Raw genomic sequence first — 23,129 nt, forward strand, 5'->3', positions numbered from 1 at the left:
CTCAGTCATATTATTTCCTTCTGCAGGCTGCTGCTGCTCAACAGATTCCCATTTCCCTACACACATCCTTACAGGCCCAAGCTCAGCTTGGACTGAGGGGTGGTCTGCCTGTTTCCCAGTCCCAGGAGATGTACAGCTCCATACAGCCCTTCAGGTAACTGCTGCCTGTTTTCCTTTCCTTGTGGCTTGCTCTCTTATGTTCCTGGTGTCTGTGTACATTGGTCAGATACCCCACACTCATCTCCCCTTTCTCCTTTGTTCAAATGCTGTTTCCTTTCCCTAATAACAGTGCCAGTGTAGGGAGCATGAAACTGAAAAATCTGAATTAGTAGTTAGTGCTTCAAAAGCCTAAATACTGAGGTTTAAAAAAAACAATCCTTCTTACTTGCTAGAGCTGTTGGAATCTTTAACTTCTGATTTTTTCCTGCTTTGCACAACTGCTGCAGACTTTAGGTAACCTGAATCCTGCCTTAACTGCTAATGCACAGGTTGTTTTGTGGGATATTGAAACATTAATATTAGATACTATGCAATGTTATTCTGTTGAATATTCTGGCAACACAAGGACGTGGTTGTAAAAGCTTAAGAGAGGAAGTAAAAAATCCTGGTAACTAAAATGGAAAGTGGCATCACTGCTTATTTCTAAGCTGTCAGTTTAGTTGTCTGACAACTGATGGCAGGCCAGATATGGTTTGGCAGGGTGTGCTTGTACAGTCTCCAAAGGTTTTTTGTGCATCATGACTGAAGCATGTTTTTTTCCTACAGGTCTCAGGTGTACATGCACCCCAGTCTGTCCCAGCCCAGCACCATGGTCCTGACAGGAGGCACTGCTCTGAAGCCTCCATATTCCGCCTTCCCAGGCATGCAGCCCTTGGAGGTGGTGAAAACCCAGTCTGGGTCCCCCTATCAGCCCATGAACGGAAGCCAGGCACTGGTTTATGAGGGGCAAATAAACCAGGCTGGTATGGGAGCCTCCCAGATGATGGACTCTCAGCTCACACAGGTTAGGAGCAGGACTGGCGAGCCACTCCTTTGGTCCAGGCTAATTCACAGCCACATGTTTCTGAGGATGGGTTGTAACATGTCTGTCTGAACTAAACTCTTTGTAAAGAGGCGGAAGATTTCCCCGAGACACTGTTCTGTGAACCATGGTTTCACATATGCAGCACCTTATTTAATGAGATGGTTGCTCATACCTTGTCTGTCCCTGCTGAGACGTCATTTTGTCACTTGGAAGTCAGACCTTCCAGTGCTGCATGCATAGGAGGCCATGATGCAATGGTTGTCCTAAAAGCACCTCTTCTGAGAGCCAAATCCCAGTCATCTCTCCCAGCACCTCAGCTTCCAGGGCAACTAGGAACTTGTATTAAAGGCTCATCCGTCTTCTCAGTTCATTTGTCGTCCAAGTCTTATTTACAGCTTCAGCTGATCTGTTTGGCAGAATCCTAACAGGAATTTCAATGTGTGAAAATGTTTTAATAAAGCATGGTTCACATAAAAACATTGAATTCTACTGTGACCATAGCTGTGTTTGTGGGCATGTGCTCTGATTCTCTGGAGAAATTTGATAATTTTATTAAACTCATCTTACGTTTATCTTGTGCAACTTGTTAAGGTTTATTTTTTGTTTCAGAGGGATTTTTATGTTGTGACTGACGTAAAGAGTTAATCCTGAAAGTAACTTAGGTGAGGAAAATACAGAGAACACTGGCAAACGAAATATTTGAAGAAATGCTTTATCCATCATGAGCGAGTAACTTGGTTTCTTTTGCCAGCCTTAGATTGGTTTTATTTATTTATTCTGAAGTGTTGATAGACCCTCCCAAATCCAGCAATTGTGAGAAAATCAGAGGGAACAGGAGGTTCCTCAGCCCTGAGCTACAGTATTTTTTTTGTAATTGCTCTTAATTGTGTCCATCATTGGTTTGAAGCTCACTGTGAAACATGGAACTGAGGTCCCCATCGCTTTCTCTGAAGGTCCAGTCCTCAGAATGTTTTGGTGTAAGAGTGTAGGAGATTTTCAAAGGTGAAAACAAAGCACCTGACACTGCACTGACACTGCCATTGTGTGAAGGGAAAACAGACCCATGAAGTGACCATGAGGAAGACTGGAGAACTGGGCTGTAGGAATGGAGAACAGCCCCCATCCACGGGCAGTTAGGTTAACCTGAATGCATGTTAAGAACCCAGCTGATAAAGAGTGTTGGCAGCACTGCCAGAACATCCATTTCAGTGTGCAAGTCCCTCTGTTACAGTCATTCGCGTTTATTCCGTGCCAGACCGCGCTGTTTGGGAGCTTCCTTTTGGCAAGGCTGTGCTTTCAGGGTATTGGGAGGCAGCATGTCAAACACGAGACTGTTACTGCCTTTAAGGTAACTACATGTCCTTGTCACACAGCTGACAATGCCTGTGCCTGGCTCCCAGCTGCCTCTGCCCCGCTACGGCTCTGGCCAGCAGCCCCTGCTTCTGCCACAGTCCATCCAGCTTCCCCAGGGGCAAAACCTGCCTGTAGGAGCTCCCCGAAGAATCCTCCCTCCTGGATCCCAGCCTTCTGTTCTTGCTGCCAGCAGGGAGGTAAGGATTAACTCCTGGTGCTGCTCATGGCATTCAGTAACCCCTCCTGCGTTGAAGTTTGACTCCTTGCTTTTTAAAGGGGAGAATGGCTTGTTTGGGATCCTTAAATATCCAAGCCAAGGATTGCTGTTAAAATGAAGGAACCCTTTTCCCCTCATCTCCAAAGTGCAAGCCAGCAGTTTTCAGGTTTTGCTGCTGGTCATCATTCTGTTTCCAGGGAGCCACATCCTGCCTTGATCCAGTTTGGAGTCTCCAGTTTTATTACATGTTTACACAGGTTTCCCCAGAGTGCTTGAGGGGTGGTGAGCTCCAGACACAGTTGGAATACTGCCCAGATATTTCACTCTGTTGTGAAGCTTGTCCATTTGAGTAGGTATATTAATGTCATGTCTGGTTTGATGGATTCATATCATAAGTTTGTCTTACTATAGGGGAGATAGAGCACAGCAGTTACCTTCCAGGTTCTGTATTTGCTTGTGCTGCTGGCTTGGTGCTTTAATACAAACAGATTATTTCACTTACAAGCCTCACTTTCTTCACCTGAAAAATACTTCTTCTTTTAAATGGGCATGATGGGGAGAAGGGCAAACATTTGGCTTAAGTTTTGATATGAAGTAATGAGCGATTTGTGAATGCAAAGATGATACTCTCTCTCACTCATTTTCCTCTGTAGTCCTCCCAGATGGAAATGAAAGGGTTTCATTTCTCCGATGGTAAACAGAGCATGTCCTCCGGAGGGTCAGTCCCGTCCCCACACACGTACAGGTGAGACCTCCACACAGCTCGGGCTCCTTAGGATGGCAGAGAAACATGGTGCACCCATCATCCCTGCACGAGATCACCTGGCTTTTCATGTCTAGAATGTGCTCACTTCGGTCCAAGTACTTGTGTCTAAATGCATGGTCATGGCTTTCATTCTGGGTGTGGGCCAGTGTGTGTACCTGACCTGGTGCTTTGTGGGAAGTGCATGAAGTTACTTGTTCACTGAATCTCAAAGACACGTTGGAGTTGGTGTGTGCTTTTGTTCCTTGTGAAGGTGGGACACCTGAGGATCATTGAATAAATGTTTTTGGTCCTGAAGATGGGAGTGCTCGTGTCTAGACACATCAGGTCATCAAGGCTTTTGCAAGACTAATTTATTGGTTTTTCTCCTAACTGACCCAGGTGTTGTCATTCGGAACTGTGGAGCTCACTGATCTGCACAGCACAGGCTCGTGCCCTGTCTATTGCTGCTTTGCTGTCTTTTTTTTCTTTCACACATGAATAAGGCTCTCATTCCATTGTAGAATTTACTCCATGAATGTTGTCGACTCTTCGATTTCCAGGCCTAGCTCTGCCAGCCCCAGTGGGAAGCCGTCGGGACCAGCAGTGAGCATGGGCTCTGTGCAGGGACACTACGTACAGCAGGTAGTGTACCTGAGTTCTTTGTACAGCCCAAAAATACCTGCTCTCCTACACTGTTGTGCCTGTGCCTTGGGCTGCAGAGGAGAGGCAGAAAGGCCTATGTAACTGAAGCTCCATGTGGGAGTTGGTGTTTTCCCCTGGGTAGGTGAGTGTTTTACTGAGTCCAGGAGTAATTCTGTGCGATTTGAAAGTCAGGAGAGATTAGTTCCACTAAGTTCTACTGTGGAATTATTATAAGTTACTTGCATTGCCAAATATATGAGACACTGAGATCCTTAAATATGAGGTGTTACAGGAGCAAATTCAATGTCCTGCATGAGTGATGGTCACAGTTTGCTTGTTCTGCCTGCCTAGAGGTGTCTGTCCTAGCTAATGCTTTGGTTTTTGTGTCAAAAGGCAAAGCAGCGGGTGGATGATAACAAAGCCAGTCTGGGAGCAGTGAAGCTGCAGGAAACAGCCTCCACAAACCAGATGAAGCCAGTGCGCACAGGAGCGATCAAACCTCAGGCAGTCAAAGTGGAGGAGAGCAAGGCCTAGGAGCACCTCTGATGCCCAGATGGTCCTGCTGCCTGAGAGGCACCACAGCTTAGACTGGACCCCACTGGATCTCCTGAAAATCTCACCAGATCTATCCCCACCCCACACTGACTGACTACAGCAACATCATTCAAGCCCCTCTCCCAACAAAGCAGTTTGAAACAGTGGATATGACATTGACCTGCTTGCTTTAAAACAAACCAATCATGTGACTTTTAAGTGGCTTTAGCCATTTTTTTTTTTATTTTTCCCCCTCCCCATGCCCCATCCACAGGTAGCTGTGATTGCTCACTTGGCAAAGCCCGTCCTTCTCCTTCCCTACTTCTGTCTCAGCAGAGTGGCAACTGGGGGAGAGGGGTTTAGTTTGAGGTTTTTCATTTTAAAGGCAGCTGAGGTTTTTACAAAAAAGCTGTATCTTTGTTTATAGCAGAACTTTTATATGTTCTCTCATTCCCCCCCTTCTTTCTGCTTTCCTCATTCCTTTCAGAAAAGAATTCCCTTCAGCTAAAATGGTGTTCTGACAAAACTCTGCTTAGTTTTGTATCTGGTTCTGTGCTATGTTGAGAGTTTGAGTTTGTTTGGGTGTATTTTCCCAGATGATTTAGCCTTTCAGACTATTTGATTAAAAAAACCAGGACAGATATGACATTTGTTAATTTTTCAGTATTTTTGTTTTAAGCTAGAGGCAGTGCTTGCAGTAGGAGGCGATGTGTACTAAAGATATGTAGTACATCAGTGCATAAATCCTGAAACACAGCTTTGGGGTGCTTTGTGCACAACAAAATTTAGCATTTTCATTTTAAGGAAAAAAACTCAAACCACCAGATTTCTGTTGCAAGCTCATACAGATCTCTAGGTGTTTCAATTTTTCCTTTTTGTGGGTTTCGGATTTTTTTAGCGACTGCAAAACACGCGCCAAAATGTAAATCATAGATTTACAAAGTGTAACATTTGTTAGGAAGAAAAAAAGTTCTCACAGCACATGGGTCAGAAGAGTTGGCTAGAGCCAACGGGTCTGTATGGACTACTTTTTGTAGTTGTGATGCTCTCTCATGCTCCCTGCCTTGGCTGCTCGAATTCTTCATGTCTCCTGAGACTTGTCCTATATTGTGTTCATCCCTCGGGGCTGCTCTCCTAAGCTTTACTCTTTTCCCTGAGTCTTGCTTTCTATTCCTCTATTCCATGGCCTTTTGTAAAATTTGCATAGAGATACGTTGGTAAGGGAGCCCCTCTGCAAGGCGCACTTGGACCCTCCTGTTTTGGGTTGGAAGCACGTGGTTACAGAGGCAGATTGGAATCATCCTTCTCCTCTCCTTCCCCAGGTGAACAGCAAAGGGTTCTTTACTCTGATGCAGTTGCATATAGTGTGTGTACAGCATCGTCACCTCACCACTCCTCTCCAGTATTTGATGATCTACACAAGGAAGATCCCAGTGGGAGAGGTTGGGTTTTATTTCTTTGGCTGTTTGGTTTTGGTTTATGTGAGTGAGTGTGTGTGTGTGCGTGTGTGTGTACGTAGATTTTTTTAGGATGGACCTAAAAGTTCCTGAAAGGACTTGGAGTCCTTCACCTGATGGTAGTCTAAAGTAAAAACTACTTTCAGCTAACTTGGTTTGTGTTGTTTAGCTCTTTCAAAATGTAAAGTAGGCTGGTCACTCTGAAGTGAGGGACAGAACCATTTTTGGAGATGGTGGCTTGCTCACGGGCTGTGCATCAGCCTCTGCTGGGTGGCAGAAAGTCATTTGGTGGTGGTTCCAAAGAAGATTATTTTGAACAAAGAATGTATTGGGGAAGGGATCTGAAAGGTGTTCTTGTTTCTTTGTTTGCTTTTTTTTTCCCCCCCCTCCCTCTCCCCTTTCTGGAAAAAGATCCTTTGTAACTTTGTAAGGATGCATTTGAAGTTTTAAGCTAGGCATAAATATGATTTTTATACAGTAGCTTTAAAGAGCTTAGAAACCTAAACTAACTTAGGCATAGTAATGTCCCCTCTCCATAGGTGTCCCCATGGAACATGGCAGAGAACCCGAAGGGAAAGGGATAGGATGGTACTTTAAGAAAAAATAAGAGCTCTTTTTTTCTTAGGTTTTATGGATTTTAATTTCAGAGCAGAGTGTGCCAGCATCTCTCTAGCATCCTCCTTAAAGTACAGGGTTTGAGATTTAGTGACAAATATTTCCCCAACCTTCAGACATCTCCAGATCTGCATCCTCATCTGCTAGTCCTGCTCCCAGTGTTTTCCAAAGATTGCACCTCCAGTAAGTCATCCCACCCTTGTTTCTGTTTTCTCCCTTGAAATACCATTAACAGCAGAATTGTCTGTTTGGGTTTTTTTTTATTATCCTTCTGCCCAGCTGGCCCTAGCTAATAAGAGCCCAGAATCTAACTAATGGCTAAAGAGACTTACCTGAGCCCTTCTCATCTCTTCCCTACTCTAGACACACTACTTCAGCTTTACAAAAACACTAACCTCCTTCCTCCCACCTGTGTGACTTCAAAATGGTCAAACGTGTTGGAGAAACTGGGTTATTGCAATCCAAGTTACTGCAGTCCCTCTGGTGTACATGCCATCAGAACTACAAAACTTCCTGTTGAAAAAGGTCACCCTTCTTTCTCTTTTAATCACTCCATTCCTTCCCCCAACAGAATAAAACACTAGAATTTATTTATACGTATTTGATGTTGTAGGTCTAGGTGAAAAAGTAATTGTTTCACTGCTCTATTTATATATTATGTCTGAATTATTCTGTGCAGGAAAGGCCAAGAAATGCATGTGAGCTTCATTCCATTTCTCAACTTTGTGTGACTGTCAGCTGCAGTTGGCAAGACTCTCTCTCACTTAGTGGAGTTTTGTGTGATGGAAAGCAGTTTTAGAGCCCAAATTTCTACAGTGCAATATCCTTCTCTGGCATATATTTTTGCTTGTTTGTTTGTTTGTTTGTTTAAAGCTAGTCCAAGGTTAGTGCAGTTTGTGGTGCTCTGGAGTCAAAAGGAAAAGCCTCTGATCCTCAAAGGAGCAGAAAGTCAAGGGAGCTGGAATAGTGATAAAAATCCAGCGTGGAGAGGAGGATGGAGATGCACAGAACAGATCACTACAGTTACAGAGGGTCCTTCTGCCTGCTGTCTGCACTGTTGAAGGGTTGATTTATTGCTGACTTACTCCTTTGTGAGTTGCTTTTGCTTTGACTGGAAGTCAGTTGCAGTCTCCTTCTGCTGGGAAAGGTTCAGGGTGCAGTGGGAGGGAAAGGTGGAGCCCATCTTTGCAGCAGCAAGCAGGAATGTTGAGAGGCTGAGTGCTGCTCTTGTTCAGCAGAGGGTCTGAAGCACCTGTGTGATCAGTTCCCTGCCATGGCCAGCAGCTCCAGTCAGTGCTGCTGCCCTCACCCCTTCTGCTCTTAGCTCTTCATTCAAAAACAAATCAACATTGAAGTCTGGGAATTTAAAAAAAAAAAAAAAAGATGGCGAATAAAAAGGCACTCCAGTATATTTTAAAAGACAAGCAGCACAGTCACCAGTGACACAGGTCTTGCTGTTGATGTCCCATAGCTTGCTCCTGGCTGTGTCAGCACCTCTGGATGTGTTTGCTGCCCCTTGCACTCCCATGTGTGGTGTTCATGCAGAGCCACTCACTCCATCCACACCTTCCTTGCAGGAATGCTGCAAAGCACAAGCTGCCCTGTGGTTCCTGTGTATTTAGAGATAGGTATTCAAGTGAGATGAGTGTTTTTGCTGTCTCTCACCTCTTGGCTACACCAGTCACTTGCAGCCAGCACCCCTGCATGCCAGGACCTCCTTCTGTTGCATTTTCTTAACCCTCCCTTTTCCTCCAGGCTGGTTAAGCACATGTTAATTCCTTGTAGCACTGGTTATTTTTTATTCAGCAACTCAGTTTCTTCATAAGAAAGTTGCATTTGTGAATAAAATTTCATTTATGGCAGCCACCAGTGTGCTTAGTTATGGCACATGGACAGAAAAGGTGCATTTTGCTGAAAAAAGAGACAGTAGAGTCCAGCTATTTTTGTTGTTTATTTTAATCCAAAGACCACCAGGTTTTCCAGTGGCCATAGACACTCCCTTGGGTTTAGTGGCTTGTTCTGGCTGCTCCAGATGTCCTTGACTGTCCCCAGGAATCACAGCTGCAGCAGTGAGGCGCTCACCCTTTAGCATGTCTTAGGCATTGTCCTTAGCTGGAATCCTCCCTCTGGTTCTGTAGAAATTGCATTTGTTGTTTCTCAAGGGGATACTGTCCTCCTTAAAGCTTTTAACTTCATGACCTGTATAGTAAATTTTTTTTGGCCTTTCCTCTCTTTGTCTTTTCATGTAGACCAGATATTTGAAAGGGCAGACGATGGATAATTGTGTAACGTGCAACCTGTTTATATTTTTTGGAAACTTTAACTCGGACCGGAATTCGAATCACGGAATCACCAGGCCAGTTGCGGCACACTCTTTATTGCCCTTCTCCTCGTTTCAGTACCTATTGTTTCTCCTTTCAAATATGTGATTGTATTAGCTCTTTCCATATGAAAGAATTCTCCTTATTTAAATAAAAAAAAATTAAAAAAATAAAGCAGATTATGCTTTTCTCAAATTCCCCAGTCCCTTGTCTGGTTATTTTAGTTAATAATTTTAAAAAAACGAATCCAACAAAACACAAACAAAGCAACCCCCCCCCCAAAAAAAAACTTTAAAAAGACCAAACAAACAAAAAAACCCCAAACCCAAACAAAAGAAAAACTAAACACACAACAAAAAGCCCCAGCGGCGGGGTGGGTGGTTATGACTCTGAGCCCAGGTGCTGCCGGGTCCCTCACAGCTGCCACGCTGGGTAGGCCGGACCCACGCCTCAGACGCAGCGTTGCCATGGCAACACTTCCTGCTTCCGACCCGTGCGGATGCGTGCGTCTGACGTCACATCCGGTATCGACAGGTAGGGGCGGGTGGAGCGCGGTGCGCGGGAAGGCCCCGCCCCCCGGCGCCGTGTGGGGCCGGGGGTCCCGGTGCTCATCTCGGTCCCGGTTCTAGGCTTGGTCCCGGTCTTAATCTTGATCCTGCTCACGATCCCCGTCTTGCTCGATCCCAGTCCTAGTCCCGATCCTAATTCCGGTCCCAGTGCTGGTCCCGGGCTTGTTCCTCGTCCCGCTGGTTACCCGCCCCCTTCACCCCCGTAGAGCTGAGGGGGGTGGGAGAGGCTCCGGGGGGGGCTGGGGTTGGTGCTCCTCTGCTCCCCTCAAAGGAGGGTCCAGGGCTGGATCCAGGGTTGGTGGTGGGGCTCGGTGACCCTCTGAGGGCCACTTGAGGGGTCTGAAGTGTCCCCCGAGAGCTTAAAGGGGGCACAGGGCGCGGTGGGGGGCGCTGGCCCTGCTCCCTCATAAAGGGGTGCGGAGGTTTGAGTGTACCCCGAGGAGGAGCCGAGGTGGCGCTGCTCACCTGCCCTGGGCCCAGCTGTACCGCAGGGCCTCCACCAGGAGCTGCTGGGCTCGCAGGGCCTGCGAGGGGATGACAGAGCTCGGGTGGGAGCGCAGCTCTGCCGGGGGCTTCTGAAAACTTCGGCTCCACGCAGCGCTTGTGTTTTGTAGGCACAGAGAAACCAGGCCAGTGGCACGGCTCTGCGTGGTGGTGATGTGCTCACATCTCGCTTTGTTCTCCCCTGATCAAAGCCACGTAGATGGATTTGTTCTGGTAACTTTGCGTTGTGTTGAGGTGAGGAAGCACAGCACGGATTCTCTGCTATTTTCTGACCTAGCTTTTAGCACTTCTGCTTAAACAGCACCCGTACCTGTGCTCCAGTAACTTTCTAATGCAGTGGGCGTTTGGGGGATTTGCCCCTCCTATCCCCACTCCCAGAAAAATACCTCAGTAAGTTATTTGAGGTTTTTTTTAAGCTACGTGGGCTCTAAATAGCTCAGTTAGTGAGGTAATCTGGTTGAGCACATGGGTTGTCCATCAGTGTCATCAGAATTTGGGCTATGAGGTTTGCTTTGCACAAAGCAGAAGAGAGGCTGTTGAATTAAGCTGCTGTGTTTCTGCAGAACCAGTGTAAGAATAAACAAGGTTTCTAGCTTACTACTGCAGGCAGAAGCAGGGCAGATGAAAAGTGTGTCAGTTCAGTAACTTTATTTTTACAACTAGTCTTGTAGGTAGAATAGAAACACAAAAACATGAAAAGCAAGAGAAATTTGGAAAATTAATTACCATGAGCTGCTTGTAGCAGAAATCAGGCTTGGTGCTTTCTGTGAGCCAAAGGGTGACTGCTGCTCTCTTCTGCTCTCAAAGGTTCAGACAAACCTCTGACAGGATGTTGGGATTTCTGAAGGAGCCAGTTGTGGTCACTGCAAAGATCAATGTGAGCCTTGTGGCACTGACTGTGATGGGATTAATAAGTCGTCTCTGGGGGCTTTGCTATCCACGGGCTGTGGTGTGAGTAATGAGTTTCTTTTATTCCTGAATGACACAGACTTGTTTTTCAAACATTTCTGAGCAAAAATGCAGGAGCAGAAGAGCACAGCTTGACTGATGTCAGCCTCTGTAAATCATAGAATCACAAAATCCCAGATTGGTTTGGGTTAGAAGGGATCTTAAATCTCATCTTATTCTGCCCCCTGCCGTGGGCAGGGACACCTTCCACTATCCCAGGTGCTCCAGCCTGGCCTTGGACACTTCCAGGGATGCAGGGGCAGCCACAGCTTCTCTGGGCACCCTGTGCCAGGGCCTCCCCACCCTCACAGGGAAAAATTCTTTCCTAAAATTCATCTCAACCCACTCTCTGTCAGAGTGAAGCCATTCCCCCTTGTTCTGCCATCCAGGCTCTTACAGTCTCAGCCCATCTTTCCTGTAGGCTCCCTTCAGGCACCAAGAGGCCACAATTAGGCCACCCCTGTGGGCCTTCTCTTTTCCAGGCTGAGCAATGCCAATACAGCAATAATCCTTCCCTCATAAAAGCCCCTGAGGAGAAGAGGCAAAGCCTCAGTGCTTCCTTGCATTCTTAGCTCTCTACCAACAAATTGGTGTTTGCTTTCTGAGTATCCCTGCAGGATCATTGCTGTTAGATTTGACGTTTTTCTGCCTCTGGTGTTTCAGTTTCGATGAAGTTTATTATGGCCAGTTTGTTTCACTCTACATGAAGAGGATCTTCTTTGTGGATGACAGTGGCCCACCCTTTGGCCACATGCTGCTGGCCCTGGGAGGTAGGGTCTCCTGGAACTGGGAAGTGCCTGTTGCTTGTTGCTCTGGAAAAAAGAGGTGCTGGTTAGAAATGAATCATTAAATCCACTTATGGGGAAAAGCACAAAGCACATGAGAGACTCTGATGCAGAGAGAATTGAGTTTTATTTAGGATTGTCAGGGAGCTGTTGCACGAATAGAGGGGGGATGATGAAGCCATGTATCCATCACCTCATTTTATCCAATCCTCTCTCTTGGATTTTATCCATCACCTCTCTTTATCCAATCCTTTGGATAAAGAGAAAAGTAAGATGAGAACTGCTAGTGCAAGAAATAGCCTCAGTTCCTTTCTGTAGCTGAGATGCCACAACATCAAAGTGTCTGAATGGGAGGGAGGGATTAAATATACATCTGACTTTGTCAGTGAGAATCCCTTGTTCCCAATTTATAGTCTTTGTGCCTCTGCACATTCTCAAGTATTGCTGCAGACAGAACAGTATCAAAGAGGACCCTTTTGGGAAAGAGGGCCTTCATGCAAGGAAAAGCTGTGTGTTTGGGAAATGGTTCCCAGTTTAGCACCAGGTTTTATATGTGCTTTGAGACTGGAAATTCTCTTGTTTATGTTGTAGGTTACTTAGGAGGATTTGATGGAAACTTCCTATGGAACAGGATTGGAGCTGGTAAGAGTTGCTTTTAACTGTCTCGTTCTTTAGAGAAAAGCAGAATTTCAGCAACTGATGGATTCCTTTTGCCTGTCTAGTGGAAATAACACTTTTCCAACACCTTCACTTCTCATTTTAAACAAGTCTTCTGCAGGTCTCTAGCACAAATTAAAAGCACTATGAATTCATGGCACAGGCTTTCTAAATCAGCTAAACAGTTTAAGCAATACAAGATGGACAAATCAGTGCAAGTAGGAGTTAATTCCTCTAACAGTCAATAAATTCTGTGTTGGTCTGTCCCCTGCAGCCTGGTGGATCCCTGTTTCCTGTGTTCTGTTTCAGAGTACAGCATGAACGTTCCTGTGTGGTCCCTGCGACTCCTGCCAGCCCTGGCTGGTGCTCTCTGTGTGCCTTTAGCCTACCAGATTTTGGTTGAACTGCACTTCTCCCACTGTGCTGCACTTGGAGCTGCTCTGCTGATTCTCTTGGGTGAGATTGTTCAACTGAGCCCTATTCTTCATACATGGGGAGAAGAGTCCCTTTTCCCCTTCAGAGTGTTTAGGGTGGAGTAGCATCTCCCCAGAAAATATCAACAACAGATCAGCCCTGGCCTGTGTCAGTCTGTGCTTAGCCTCCCTGGTCTCCTCCATCCTCACAGCCCTGCAGCAGGCTGTCCTTCTGGGCTTTATACAAGTTCTTTTCATATTAACCAAAGCAGGCAGCCTTAACAGCCTCACAGGAAACCACATTTCTTGTACTCAAGGAGGCCTGAACTCCCTTCCTCAGAGGATGAGTTACAACATACTGGCCTTTAACAGCAGGACAACTCAACTTGCAGTCAGAGCTCATCAGATTTCTTCAAATCCAAACTGCAGCAAACCAGCCTGTGTCCTTAGCACTGTGATTTGACACTGTTCTGGTGTGTACAGCTCTGCTGGTTTTGTTTTCTCTGAGGGGCTGCTGGCAGCTGCCTGAAAGGGAAAAAGCCTCTCAGCAGCTCTTTAGCAGCCTGATAAGGGAAACTTCTCCTAGCTACCAGCTTCTCTGATTCTGGCTCATTGCAGCTCCCTTTCCTGCAGACCTGTTGTGGTGCTCATTGCTTGCTGTGCTTGCTGCCTGGACTCTCTGCTTTGAGAAGCACCTCTCTGGATTTCCCAGGACTGATTTTCTTTGCCTTTGTAGGAAGTGCAGCAGCTTTATCTGCCTTCTGATAGACTTCACTGCTTGCCTACCTCTTTGTCTTGGAACCAGTTATGTCCATGTAATTTGCTGCTGCTGGAAGGTTTTTGTCCCTCTAAAGCCAGCACTTGCCCATTACAGCCAGAAGGAGCTGTCTGTTCCTAAAAGGGAAGGTCCTTCTGTTGGATTAACAGTGTGATTGTCTGAGGTAGCACTTGCCTATAGACAAGTTTCTCTAATTTTGTGTCTGTCTCTCTTTTCCAACAGAAAACTCTCTGATCACTCAATCAAGGTTCATGCTTCTGGAATCAATACTGATTTTTTTTATCCTGCTTGCAGTTTTGTCTTACCTGAAGTTCTACAATTTGCAAAAGCACAGGTAAAGCTGGATTGTCTCCCACCCTTTTGGATACTCTCATGGTGACTTTTTTTTTTTTTTTTTGTCATAGACTGTGTTTTTCTATGCCTCTTAACAATTCTGAAACTCACTTCACCTGTCTGTAAAATCCAATGCTTCACCCTCTCACATGGCTGCCCCAGCATCCTTCTCCTGAGCACTGTTAAAGACTGCTTTTACTGTTAGCAGGGTTGTCTTTTTTAATTTTAAAATAGAAATAAAATCTCTTGGGAGCATTTCTTTGCCCACCCAGATTTTTTACTGGAAGGTTTCCTTCTGTGCACAGAAACACTGATGATAACAGGTCACTTAATTCTCCTTTGTAAGTGTTTACAGGCACTGAATTTAGAGATATTTGTGTCTTTTGTTCTCTGATCCTTTCAGAGGATGAAGTAATCCTTAGTAAGGTAAAATTATCTTTAAATTGAGCCTAGCAAGTGATTTAATACATTTACCTTTAAGTGCCTTCTCTGGAAGCTGGTGGTTTTGGCTCCTGCTGACTGGAGTAGCCTGTTCTTGTGCAGTTGGGTAAGTGATGATGTCTTACCTGGACTTTAATGCCTACTGTTCAAGAGAATGTTAGAATATTTATATCTTGTATTAGGTAATAGTGTAGTTTTTAACCATGTTCATTTTTTATGCACTTTCAGAGTGAAATATATGGGCCTGTTTACCTATATGCTGCTCTTGGCCACTGCAGGACTCCACTTCTGGCACATGATAGGAGACCAGAACTTGTCAAATGTATGTAGCACAGCATGCAAAATATATTAATTGTCACTTTCATTGCAGGAGCCTTTGAAGCCCACAGATAACAGTGCAGTCTGTAGCTGGCTTTTGTCTAAAATTCCTTGTCTGGAAACCCTCCTGTCATAGCACAGTTCCCAGCTTAGTTTCTGGGGAAGATGGAATTAAGAAAAATATGTGTGTGTGACTGTCTTTTCTGCTGTTATCCATGTCTTAGTGATGAGTGACTCAAACATGCACTTGTCTCACACACTCCTGCCAGCTCCACTTCAAATCCTTGCTGGAAGTTACCCAGTTGTCCACAGAGTTACAGCTGAATGAGAGCAGTGGGGAAAACTTAAAAAAGACAAACAAATAAAGCTAAGTGCTCTGGAATTTTTAATATCTAGAGCATGAAACAAGTGAGCTTTCTCTGTTCTTCCAGGTTTCCTTGCTGTGCCATTTTCTAGCCCGGGGTCTGGCCCTCATCATCATCCCCATGGGGCTGTACCTCTCCTTCTTCTACGTTCACTTGGCTTTGCTCTATCGCTCTGGGCCTCACGACCAGATCATGACAAGTGCTTTCCAAGCCAGCTTAGAGGTAAAGGAAATGTGGTCTTGGAGCTGGTTTATTAGAGACAAGAGGGGAAAATGTTCACTATTAGGTGGTGTTTAATCCTGTTCCTTTGATCCTGCATATTTTGCCCCTTTTTGTGTCATTTAACTATTTTGCTGCTGTAGTACTGCTTTAAGGTGAAGCAATAATGACTGAAATCCTAATAGCAGATGAAAACCTTTTCCCAATGAAGCAAGAGCAATATATTCACTCTTCTGCTGAAGGTTTGTCCCTTCCTACAGGAAACTCCACAGAAGCAGATACAGTACTGAACTCTCATGTGGTGACATGGTATACTATAGGAGTGCTTAGCCTGTCTTTTAGAACATGGCTTTAGGGATATTTCCTGACACCCTGTAGTATTTTAGTTTTTTAGGTGTTGATGTATTTACTGTCTATTGAGTATGGTGCTGCAAGACCTGATTTTAGTAGATAAAATCAAATGAGAAGGCACTGTGTGAAGATACTGCCATGTTGAACTGGGATGTGACTCAATAGAATTTAAACAGTCTCTGGGTTGTTTCTCCTCTGTACTTCCCCTGTCCTTGCCCTTCTCAGGGTGGGCTGGCTCGAATCACCCAGGGTCAGCCCTTAGAGGTGGCCTACGGCTCCCAGATCACCCTGAGGAACGTGCTGGGCAAGCCCATGCAGTGCTGGCTGCACTCTCACACCAACACTTACCCCATCAGGTGAGGAATCTGCCTGGGTCTCTGTGGGGAGGGTCAGCTCTGCTTCTTCACCTGCCAGTCCAACTGTAGCAGTGTTTTCATTGATCCTTCAGAGTCCCTGTGCTCTGTGGGGATGATCAGTGATGTGCTGCTGGTTTGTGCTGCTGGCACTGCTGAGCACAGAGCTGTGCCTTTACACCTCTGGGGGTTTTTGTTACTCCCTGTGCAGGTATGAGAACGGCCGAGGGAGTTCCCATCAGCAGCAGGTGACCTGCTATCCCTTCAAGGATGTGAACAACTGGTGGATTGTCAAAGATCCTGGGATGTGAGTATGCAAGAGATTTAAATTCAACCTATATGCTTCCAAAACCCAACCAGGGCTTGGATTGGATTGGACATAACTCTTCTCTGCTTATGGGTGCAGAAGCCTGGTGTGATCTGGGCAATTGATTGCAGCTCTTTGCACAATGTGGTAAAAGCACTACTGAGGGCTCTAAAATCCTTTCTCAACTGCTCCTGCCAGAACATGGGCTGTGCTGTGCACAAGTGGAACTTGAAAGACTCACAGGACCACTGGAGATTCTTCAGGTGTTTTGCATGAAAGGGAAGCTCTGCTTTTTGAAGCCATGGTGTTAGAGTGTCTTGATGAGTTTTATCAAACTTGAATGAGTCTCAGAAAAGAGTAGAAAACACTTTCGAAAAATGAGTAGTTCTTTGTATTAGAAGTGTGGAATGAGCTGTAAGATCTGCCACATAGGGAAGGATTCCAAGTGGTGCCTGTACCTGGGGCCTGGTTTGTGCTGAAGTGTTTTGCCATTGACACTGTCAGAGCAGGACTCTCTGTCCTTGTTTTGTCAGTAAAAGCCTTTGAGTGGCATAATTCCATACTGATCAAAAAGTTGCTTTTGTAGGTTTCTTATGTTGTTCTGAGAACTGTATAAAGAGTCCTGTCAGAAGGACTCTGTGCCATTAGAAGTCATATCCATGTTGGGAAAGTTTGTCCATAGTGCAAACCTTTCAAGTAGGGACTCAAACAGAACCACCCAAATATATTCTTAAAATTCTTCAAACTCAGAAGACTCCTATGAGCATTGGAGGATGTGAATTTCTTCTATGGAACAGTAAAATACAGGCAGCAGTTCAGTGAATTGCAGTTCCCCCTTGCCATGGCCCTGTCCAGAAGCCAGGTGAGAGTTTATATGGTGTAAAAGCCATTGATCTCTCCTGTAATTCTGCCAAAGTGACACCTGCTGTTGTGCAGCACCCATCAGACTCACTGAAGCACTCAGTGTTTCACACAAGCCACCAAACAGCTGTGTGACAGTAATAACCTTAATTCACTCCTGACTGACCTGGATTCAGACCACTGACCTAATGCCTGGAGTGTCAGTATCCCATTACTGATCCTCTGACTCATTCTGCCCTTAACTCACCTTTGCCTTGATGAGCTTTGCTTCCATTCTGGTACAACCTATATATTGCTTTAATTTCTCATTTTCTTGCCCAAATGTCTGTCCCCGCCTGCAGCTTCTTGACCTAACATCTTGGTCATGACAAGGTTGTGGTCTATATAAAGGTGTTTATAATGGAACCATTTCCAGTTTAACCATTTGCTGTTGGGTGTCCCTTCCCCAGGCAGCAGCTGGTGGTGAGTAACCCCCCCCGGCCTGTCAGGCACGGGCACATCGTGCAGCTGGTCCATGGCATCACAACTCGCTACCTCAACACGTAAGTCCTTTCCTCCTGCTCTGCTCTGCCAAGTCTGCTGCCTCATTCTGCTGGGTTGGCTCTCAGAATAACCACTTAGTGACCTTGCATTCAGAAATGCCATAAAATGCCTGTTATTTGTGGATTTTTACACCAGTGTGCCTTGGAGGGACCTCATGTGGTTAGTGCCATATGCCATCCCTGTGGCCCAGAGGAAGGATGCTGTATGCTTATTTATTTTTTCTAATTGACTTGGCAGTGGGATTTGATCCTAGTTACAAACTTCTTCATGGTTGCTTACTGCTTCTGTTCTTCCCTACTAGTGGCCTTTAGAGGATTTCACAGTTGTTCACATTTCATGGTAGTTCTTCAGATTCCTAAATACAGGATCCCCTCTGTCAGTCTTCATCCTCACCCTTTCATTGCCCCCACTCTGGACAGGTGCAGGAATTCAGTATTTTCTGTGACTTAACCCAAATCCAGCTCCACTGACTTGGATGGCATGCTCCTACCTGAAGGATGTGTTAGGAGGATGTGCTGGACAATCTGGTGTGCTGTGGCTGTTTGCCAGAGATTCCTTCCTGTTTTGAAAGCCTGCAGTATGAAGTTTTCTCCTGACTGCTTCCCAAAGGGCATCTGTGTGTACTTGAATATCACTCAGATTAGGAAGGGGGTTGTTCTGAGCTTGGGTTTTTGCTATGTCCCTTCCAAATCTAATTTGTTTATTATTGGAAACCCCAGTGAACAGCGGCTCTGTTTGTCACAATCAGTGCTTGTTCTTCAGCCTGGCATCGCAGGCATCTGCATTGGCTTCCTCTGAGCCTGTTCCTGGCAGCTCTTGGTTGTGGGGAATGCTCTCTCTCAGAGTAAACAGTGCTATCCCAATAAATGAGTTACTTTTTGCTTTATTACTGAATCCAGTCTAAGCCAATTCCATATGGGTTTGCTTTTTATATGTATTTGGGAAATGGTGGTGGAAGATCTTCCTTTATTTGTTTTCTAGGCATGATGTTGCTGCTCCTCTTAGCCCCCACTCCCAAGAAGTTTCCTGCTATATTGATTATAACATCTCCATGCCAGCACAGAACCTCTGGAGAGTGGTGAGTGGTCAGAGGGACAGGAGGAGCTGATCATGCTCCAGCAGAAACAGCTGAGACCACATGGATCAAAATCATCTTTCTGTTGTAGGAAATTGTAAATCGTGAGTCTGACACGGACGTGTGGAAGACAATTCTGTCAGAAGTGAGGTTTGTTCACGTGAACACCTCTGCAGTGCTAAAGGCAAGTGGGTTATGTTCATTTGCTTGTAGCTTTTGCTTCATGCAGTTCTTGTGACTCAAAAACTCTGCTCCAAAATAGCTACACCACTGTAACGAATAACCAAGTAAGTAAATTAAAGGAAACAATGGCTCAGTGTGACAGAAGAGCATGTTTTGGGTTGTCACACTGGTACTTCATCCCTCTCAATATCAAAGCTGTCCCTCTTCTCAAGAGGCTGTGACCACTCTACACAACTGGGGCTTACAAACTGATGCTGAGTCTGTGTGCTTGTGAGAGCAGCTGGAATAATTAAGGATCTTTTTCTTCACAAAGTTTGCCAGAATCACTGATTTTATGGCTGTAGTGTTTATTCAGAGTTTTGCGTGGTGACTCTTCACACATTATCTAGCAGTCCCTTGCTGTCATCCCGTGCTCAGGCAGAATTTCTTCCATCCTGAAGTTCAGACTGGTAGAACTTTCAGTTTACAAGTTCACAGTTGTCTTTCTCTTTTAGCTGAGTGGAGCATCTCTGCCTGAGTGGGGATACCGGCAGCTGGAGGTGGTTGGAGAGAAGCTGTCCAAAGGCTACCACCAGAGCATGCTGTGGAATGTGGAAGAGCACAGATATGGCAAAAGTATGTCTCAGCCATGTTCCTGAAGCAGGTTTCACTTCATGGTGGTGGGAAGGTGGTACTGTGTGTGTGTTCAGTTGGCTCTACCATGGAGTCAGAATCCTTACAAAGTCCCTTCAAGTGCTGTTGCAGTTGGGTGATGTATTGGAGAAGGGCTCCTGGGAGAGTGAGGAGCCTGTGTGCTCTCTCTCCTCTCTAGCTTTCTGCCTGTTCTGTGGTTATTTCTGAGCTTTGCTGTTTTCTTCCAGGCCAAGAGCAAAAAGAGAGGGAAGTGGAACTCCACTCCCCCACTCAGATGGACATCAGTAAAAACCTCAGCTTCATGGCAAAGTTCACAGAATTGCAGGTGAGTGTCTTGTTATTCCCTTCATTTTTCCTTCTGCTGCAGAGCAGGAACCTCAGCATTTCTGCAGACTGAGCTTGAGAATTCATTGTTTAATCCTTGCTGATAGTTTGGCTTCCTCACTGTAAAAAAATGTTTCTGAATGCACTTATAAGGGCATTAAAGACCTGGGCTGTCCAGTAATGAATACCCAAGTGATTGTGTAACAAAAAGGGGGGAGGAAAATTGGTTGGGCACCCAGAAGCTGCCTGAAACTCAACTGTAATGTGTGGTACATGCAGTGAGTAGTGTTGATGCCCCTTACTATCTTTGTAGAAATCCATTAAGGAAAGTGCATTATTTAATAACAAAATAAAACAATTGTATTGATCAGTATCCATATGAGATATGTAAAATATTTCTCCACTCCCAGCTTAGGAACTTAACATCTTACATCTGGAGCTGTTCACCCATGCTTGCTGTCCCACCTGTTGTTCCAATGCTGAAAGCCTTCTGCTTACCTTTTTTTTTTTTTTTTTCTAGTGGAAAATACTCACATTAAAAAATGAAGACACAGAACATAAGTACAGCTCCTCTGCCCTGGACTGGATCACAATGGACACCAATATTGCCTACTGGCTCCACCCCACCTCAGGGGTAAGCATGAGAGGCAGAAGTAGCTGTGAAGCTTTTGAGAAAGCAGAACAGCTCAGATGTGAGCCCCAGGAGCTGGAGTCAGAGCAGGGCTGCAGCTTCCAGCCAAGGACTTTCTCTGTATTAATATATTTTCCATGAGGGATGAGGTATTTGTTTTAGCATGAGATACAGCTTTGACAGTAGTTGCTTTTAATTAAATCATGTTTGCTTGTGCCTTTTTTCTAAAGGTAAATTGCAGTTTAATAGTTTCCATTATTGATTTCATTTAGAAGATGAGTTCATCTCCAATAGCATCCTTTAAATGCTTTCCATTACACAAGAGTCCTAAAGCAGCAAAGTTTATCAACCAGCTTTGTTCCAGGTTACTAGGCAGGCTCATTCTGGAGCTTAATTTAGCAAGTTTGTGTAGGTAATATTTAAACTTACCTAAAAGAACCACAGCATATTCCTGCTTCTGGCTTAGACCATCATCTATCCTGCAGGCCCAGATCCACCTCCTTGGGAATGTTGCCACCTGGGCTTCAGCTAATGCTGCTGCTCTGGTGTACGTGTGTCTGTCCCTGTGGTACTTGCTGCGGCGGAGGAGGAAGATCTACGACATCCCTGAAGGTCTGGCTGCTGTGTGTGTGTGTCCAGCTGGAGCCTTGTGCCTTGCTCTGCTCTCAGATGCCATCTCCTGTCTCCTGCAGATGCCTGGCAGCTCTGGATGGCAGCGGGAGGCATTTGTGGTGGAGGCTGGGCTGTGAATTACCTGCCCTTCTTCCTGATGGAGAAAACACTTTTCCTGTACCACTACCTGCCTGCTGTCACATTCCAGATTCTCCTGATTCCTGTGGTACTGCAGCATCTCAGCGATCACCTCTGCAGGTATTTGGCTTCAGCAGAATAGTTCTCTTGAACAGGAGGACTGGCACAGTTCTTTCTCCAGGGCTGCTGCAGGGAAAGCAGTGATTTTTCCAGCAGTGGCCAAACTCTGTCATTTGCCTTTAGGTCTTTTGGATGAAGTGTTTGGCCAGCCTTGATGTAACCTGAGTGCTCTTTCCCTCTCTGATCCCAGATCTGTGCTGCTCAAGAGCATGTTCAGTGCCCTGGTTGTGGCCTGGCTCTCCTGGGTGTACTTTGTGTACTGCACCTTCAGCCCCCTGACCTACGGGCAGCCCGCGCTGGCCCTCGCGGAGCTCAGGGCCCTGCGCTGGAAGGACACGTGGAACATCCTGATCAGAAAGCAGTGACCACTCCAGCCTGGCTACAGCAAAGGGAAACACTTGTGCAAAGGCAAGAATTTATTGTTAGCATCATGGAAATCTTAACAGTCGCTTCAGGTATTTGGTAGTAGTCCAGATCTAATGATTACAGGAGGAAATAAAGGAATGCTGTTACAGAAAAGGTCTCAGCAGTAATACAGCTGTTATGAGCACAGTTCCCAGCTTCTGCCCCTGTTACATTCACCCCTCACTGCCCCTCAGGGTGTGAAGGTTGCTGACTTTAGTCAACAGCATCCCAGCTCCTTTGCTGGGAAGAGCTGCAACAATTTCTTCTCTTTCCTGGAAATACTGCGGTGGTTTCTTCCTTCTGGCACTATATTGCACTTAGGGCCATTTCATGTGTTTCCTATCACTGTGGTCTGCAATCCCATTATATGCTTATTATAAATGGACTCTACAACACATCAGATACTTTTTTCCTATTTTCTTTGTTATGCCTGAAACCCAGATTTCCCTCTCTAAAGCTTGTTCATCTTTAACAATCAGTAACTGGCCCTGCAGCCTTACAGCATCATTCCATGACTCTATTCCTCAACAATGCATTATTTGCCCCCAACTTCCAGTGCTCTGCTATCATTTCTATTTATGTAAACACAGCATTAAGCTACATTTATAAATAGTTTGTTCTGCATAGAATAATGACTTGTTACTATTATCTATTTATAATCATCTGACATAAGCATCACTTTTAAGAAGATAAGCAAAATAAAAAGACATTAAGAATTGCTGTTACAGCTAAAGAAGGCTTCAGGCAAGCCAGGAATTGAGCCAAAGCCAGAATAATCCTTTGGCCATGTGGCACTGATGTGAAGCCTGAGGCCTGTTACCAGCAGTGCCAGTATTGCCATTACACCTCAGATCCCATGGGAAAAGGAACTGTGGGCAGGGTAGGACTGATCCTGCTGACAAGGAAACCTGCTCCAGCTTGTGCACGTGGGCTCAGGGTGAAAACACTGAAACCCAGCCCATGGCCTGGCCTGCAGCAGCAGAGAATTCACAGAGAAGGCAAAGGTGAAGCACTGGGGGACTCAGTGGGGAATTTGTCATGGCTCTGTCGAGGTGTCTGAGCAGGGCTGTAGTACCTGGGCCACATTCCATTGCTGCATCTCCTCGTGGCTGCAGCAGCAGGTCCTGCAGGGCAGCACAAAGCTGCCAGAGCAGCATTCCCACACCCCAGGGGCTGTGCAGCTCCTCACTGCTCTAAAAAATTCTATTCAAGGCTCCCCCACCCCCCAGGAAAGGTATGATCCAACACCACAGACATTCAAAGCAGGTTTTAGTGACTATTTTGCTCCTACTGGAATCAGCCCTGAGAGCTGATGCTTCAGTGCAGTAGCTCATGCTCTAAGTCTGTCACCCTGA

General features: G+C 45.6%; 2 protein-coding genes across 7 annotated transcripts in view; both read left to right on the plus strand.

Moving 5' to 3' along the window:
• PRRC2B (proline rich coiled-coil 2B) overlaps nucleotides 1-9,103 on the plus strand; it is a 46,628-nt gene extending 37,525 nt beyond the window's left edge. For 5 of the 6 annotated variants that reach the window (XM_054646586.2, XM_054646587.2, XM_054646589.2 and 2 more), the window contains exons 27-32: nucleotides 27-154; nucleotides 766-1,003; nucleotides 2,398-2,574; nucleotides 3,248-3,339; nucleotides 3,861-3,981; nucleotides 4,375-9,103. In XM_054646586.2, coding sequence (XP_054502561.2) covers nucleotides 27-154; nucleotides 766-1,003; nucleotides 2,398-2,574; nucleotides 3,248-3,339; nucleotides 3,861-3,981; nucleotides 4,375-4,515 — 897 coding nt within the window. In that variant the 3' untranslated portion in view covers nucleotides 4,516-9,103. The remainder of the gene's footprint in view (nucleotides 1-26; nucleotides 155-765; nucleotides 1,004-2,397; nucleotides 2,575-3,247; nucleotides 3,340-3,860; nucleotides 3,982-4,374) is intronic. The other variant, XM_054646590.2, reaches the window with a different exon arrangement.
• A 271-nt stretch (nucleotides 9,104-9,374) lies between these two features.
• Nucleotides 9,375-22,494, plus strand: POMT1 (protein O-mannosyltransferase 1). Its single transcript, XM_054646625.2, has 21 exons — nucleotides 9,375-9,442; nucleotides 10,092-10,215; nucleotides 10,789-10,932; nucleotides 11,593-11,699; nucleotides 12,306-12,356; nucleotides 12,681-12,827; nucleotides 13,785-13,896; nucleotides 14,377-14,442; nucleotides 14,565-14,658; nucleotides 15,086-15,241; nucleotides 15,815-15,945; nucleotides 16,154-16,249; nucleotides 17,560-17,652; nucleotides 18,635-18,731; nucleotides 18,820-18,912; nucleotides 19,406-19,526; nucleotides 19,772-19,869; nucleotides 20,389-20,502; nucleotides 20,985-21,111; nucleotides 21,192-21,369; nucleotides 21,560-22,494. Exons 3-21 carry the CDS (start codon nucleotides 10,811-10,813, stop codon nucleotides 21,732-21,734), a joined length of 2,178 nt encoding a protein of 725 aa, XP_054502600.1. The 5' UTR covers nucleotides 9,375-9,442; nucleotides 10,092-10,215; nucleotides 10,789-10,810; the 3' UTR covers nucleotides 21,735-22,494.
• The last annotated feature ends 635 nt before the right edge of the window (nucleotides 22,495-23,129 follow it).

The sequence above is a fragment of the Agelaius phoeniceus genome, chromosome 21 (genome assembly GCF_051311805.1).
Source record: "Agelaius phoeniceus isolate bAgePho1 chromosome 21, bAgePho1.hap1, whole genome shotgun sequence".
Lineage (NCBI taxonomy): Eukaryota > Metazoa > Chordata > Aves > Passeriformes > Icteridae > Agelaius > Agelaius phoeniceus.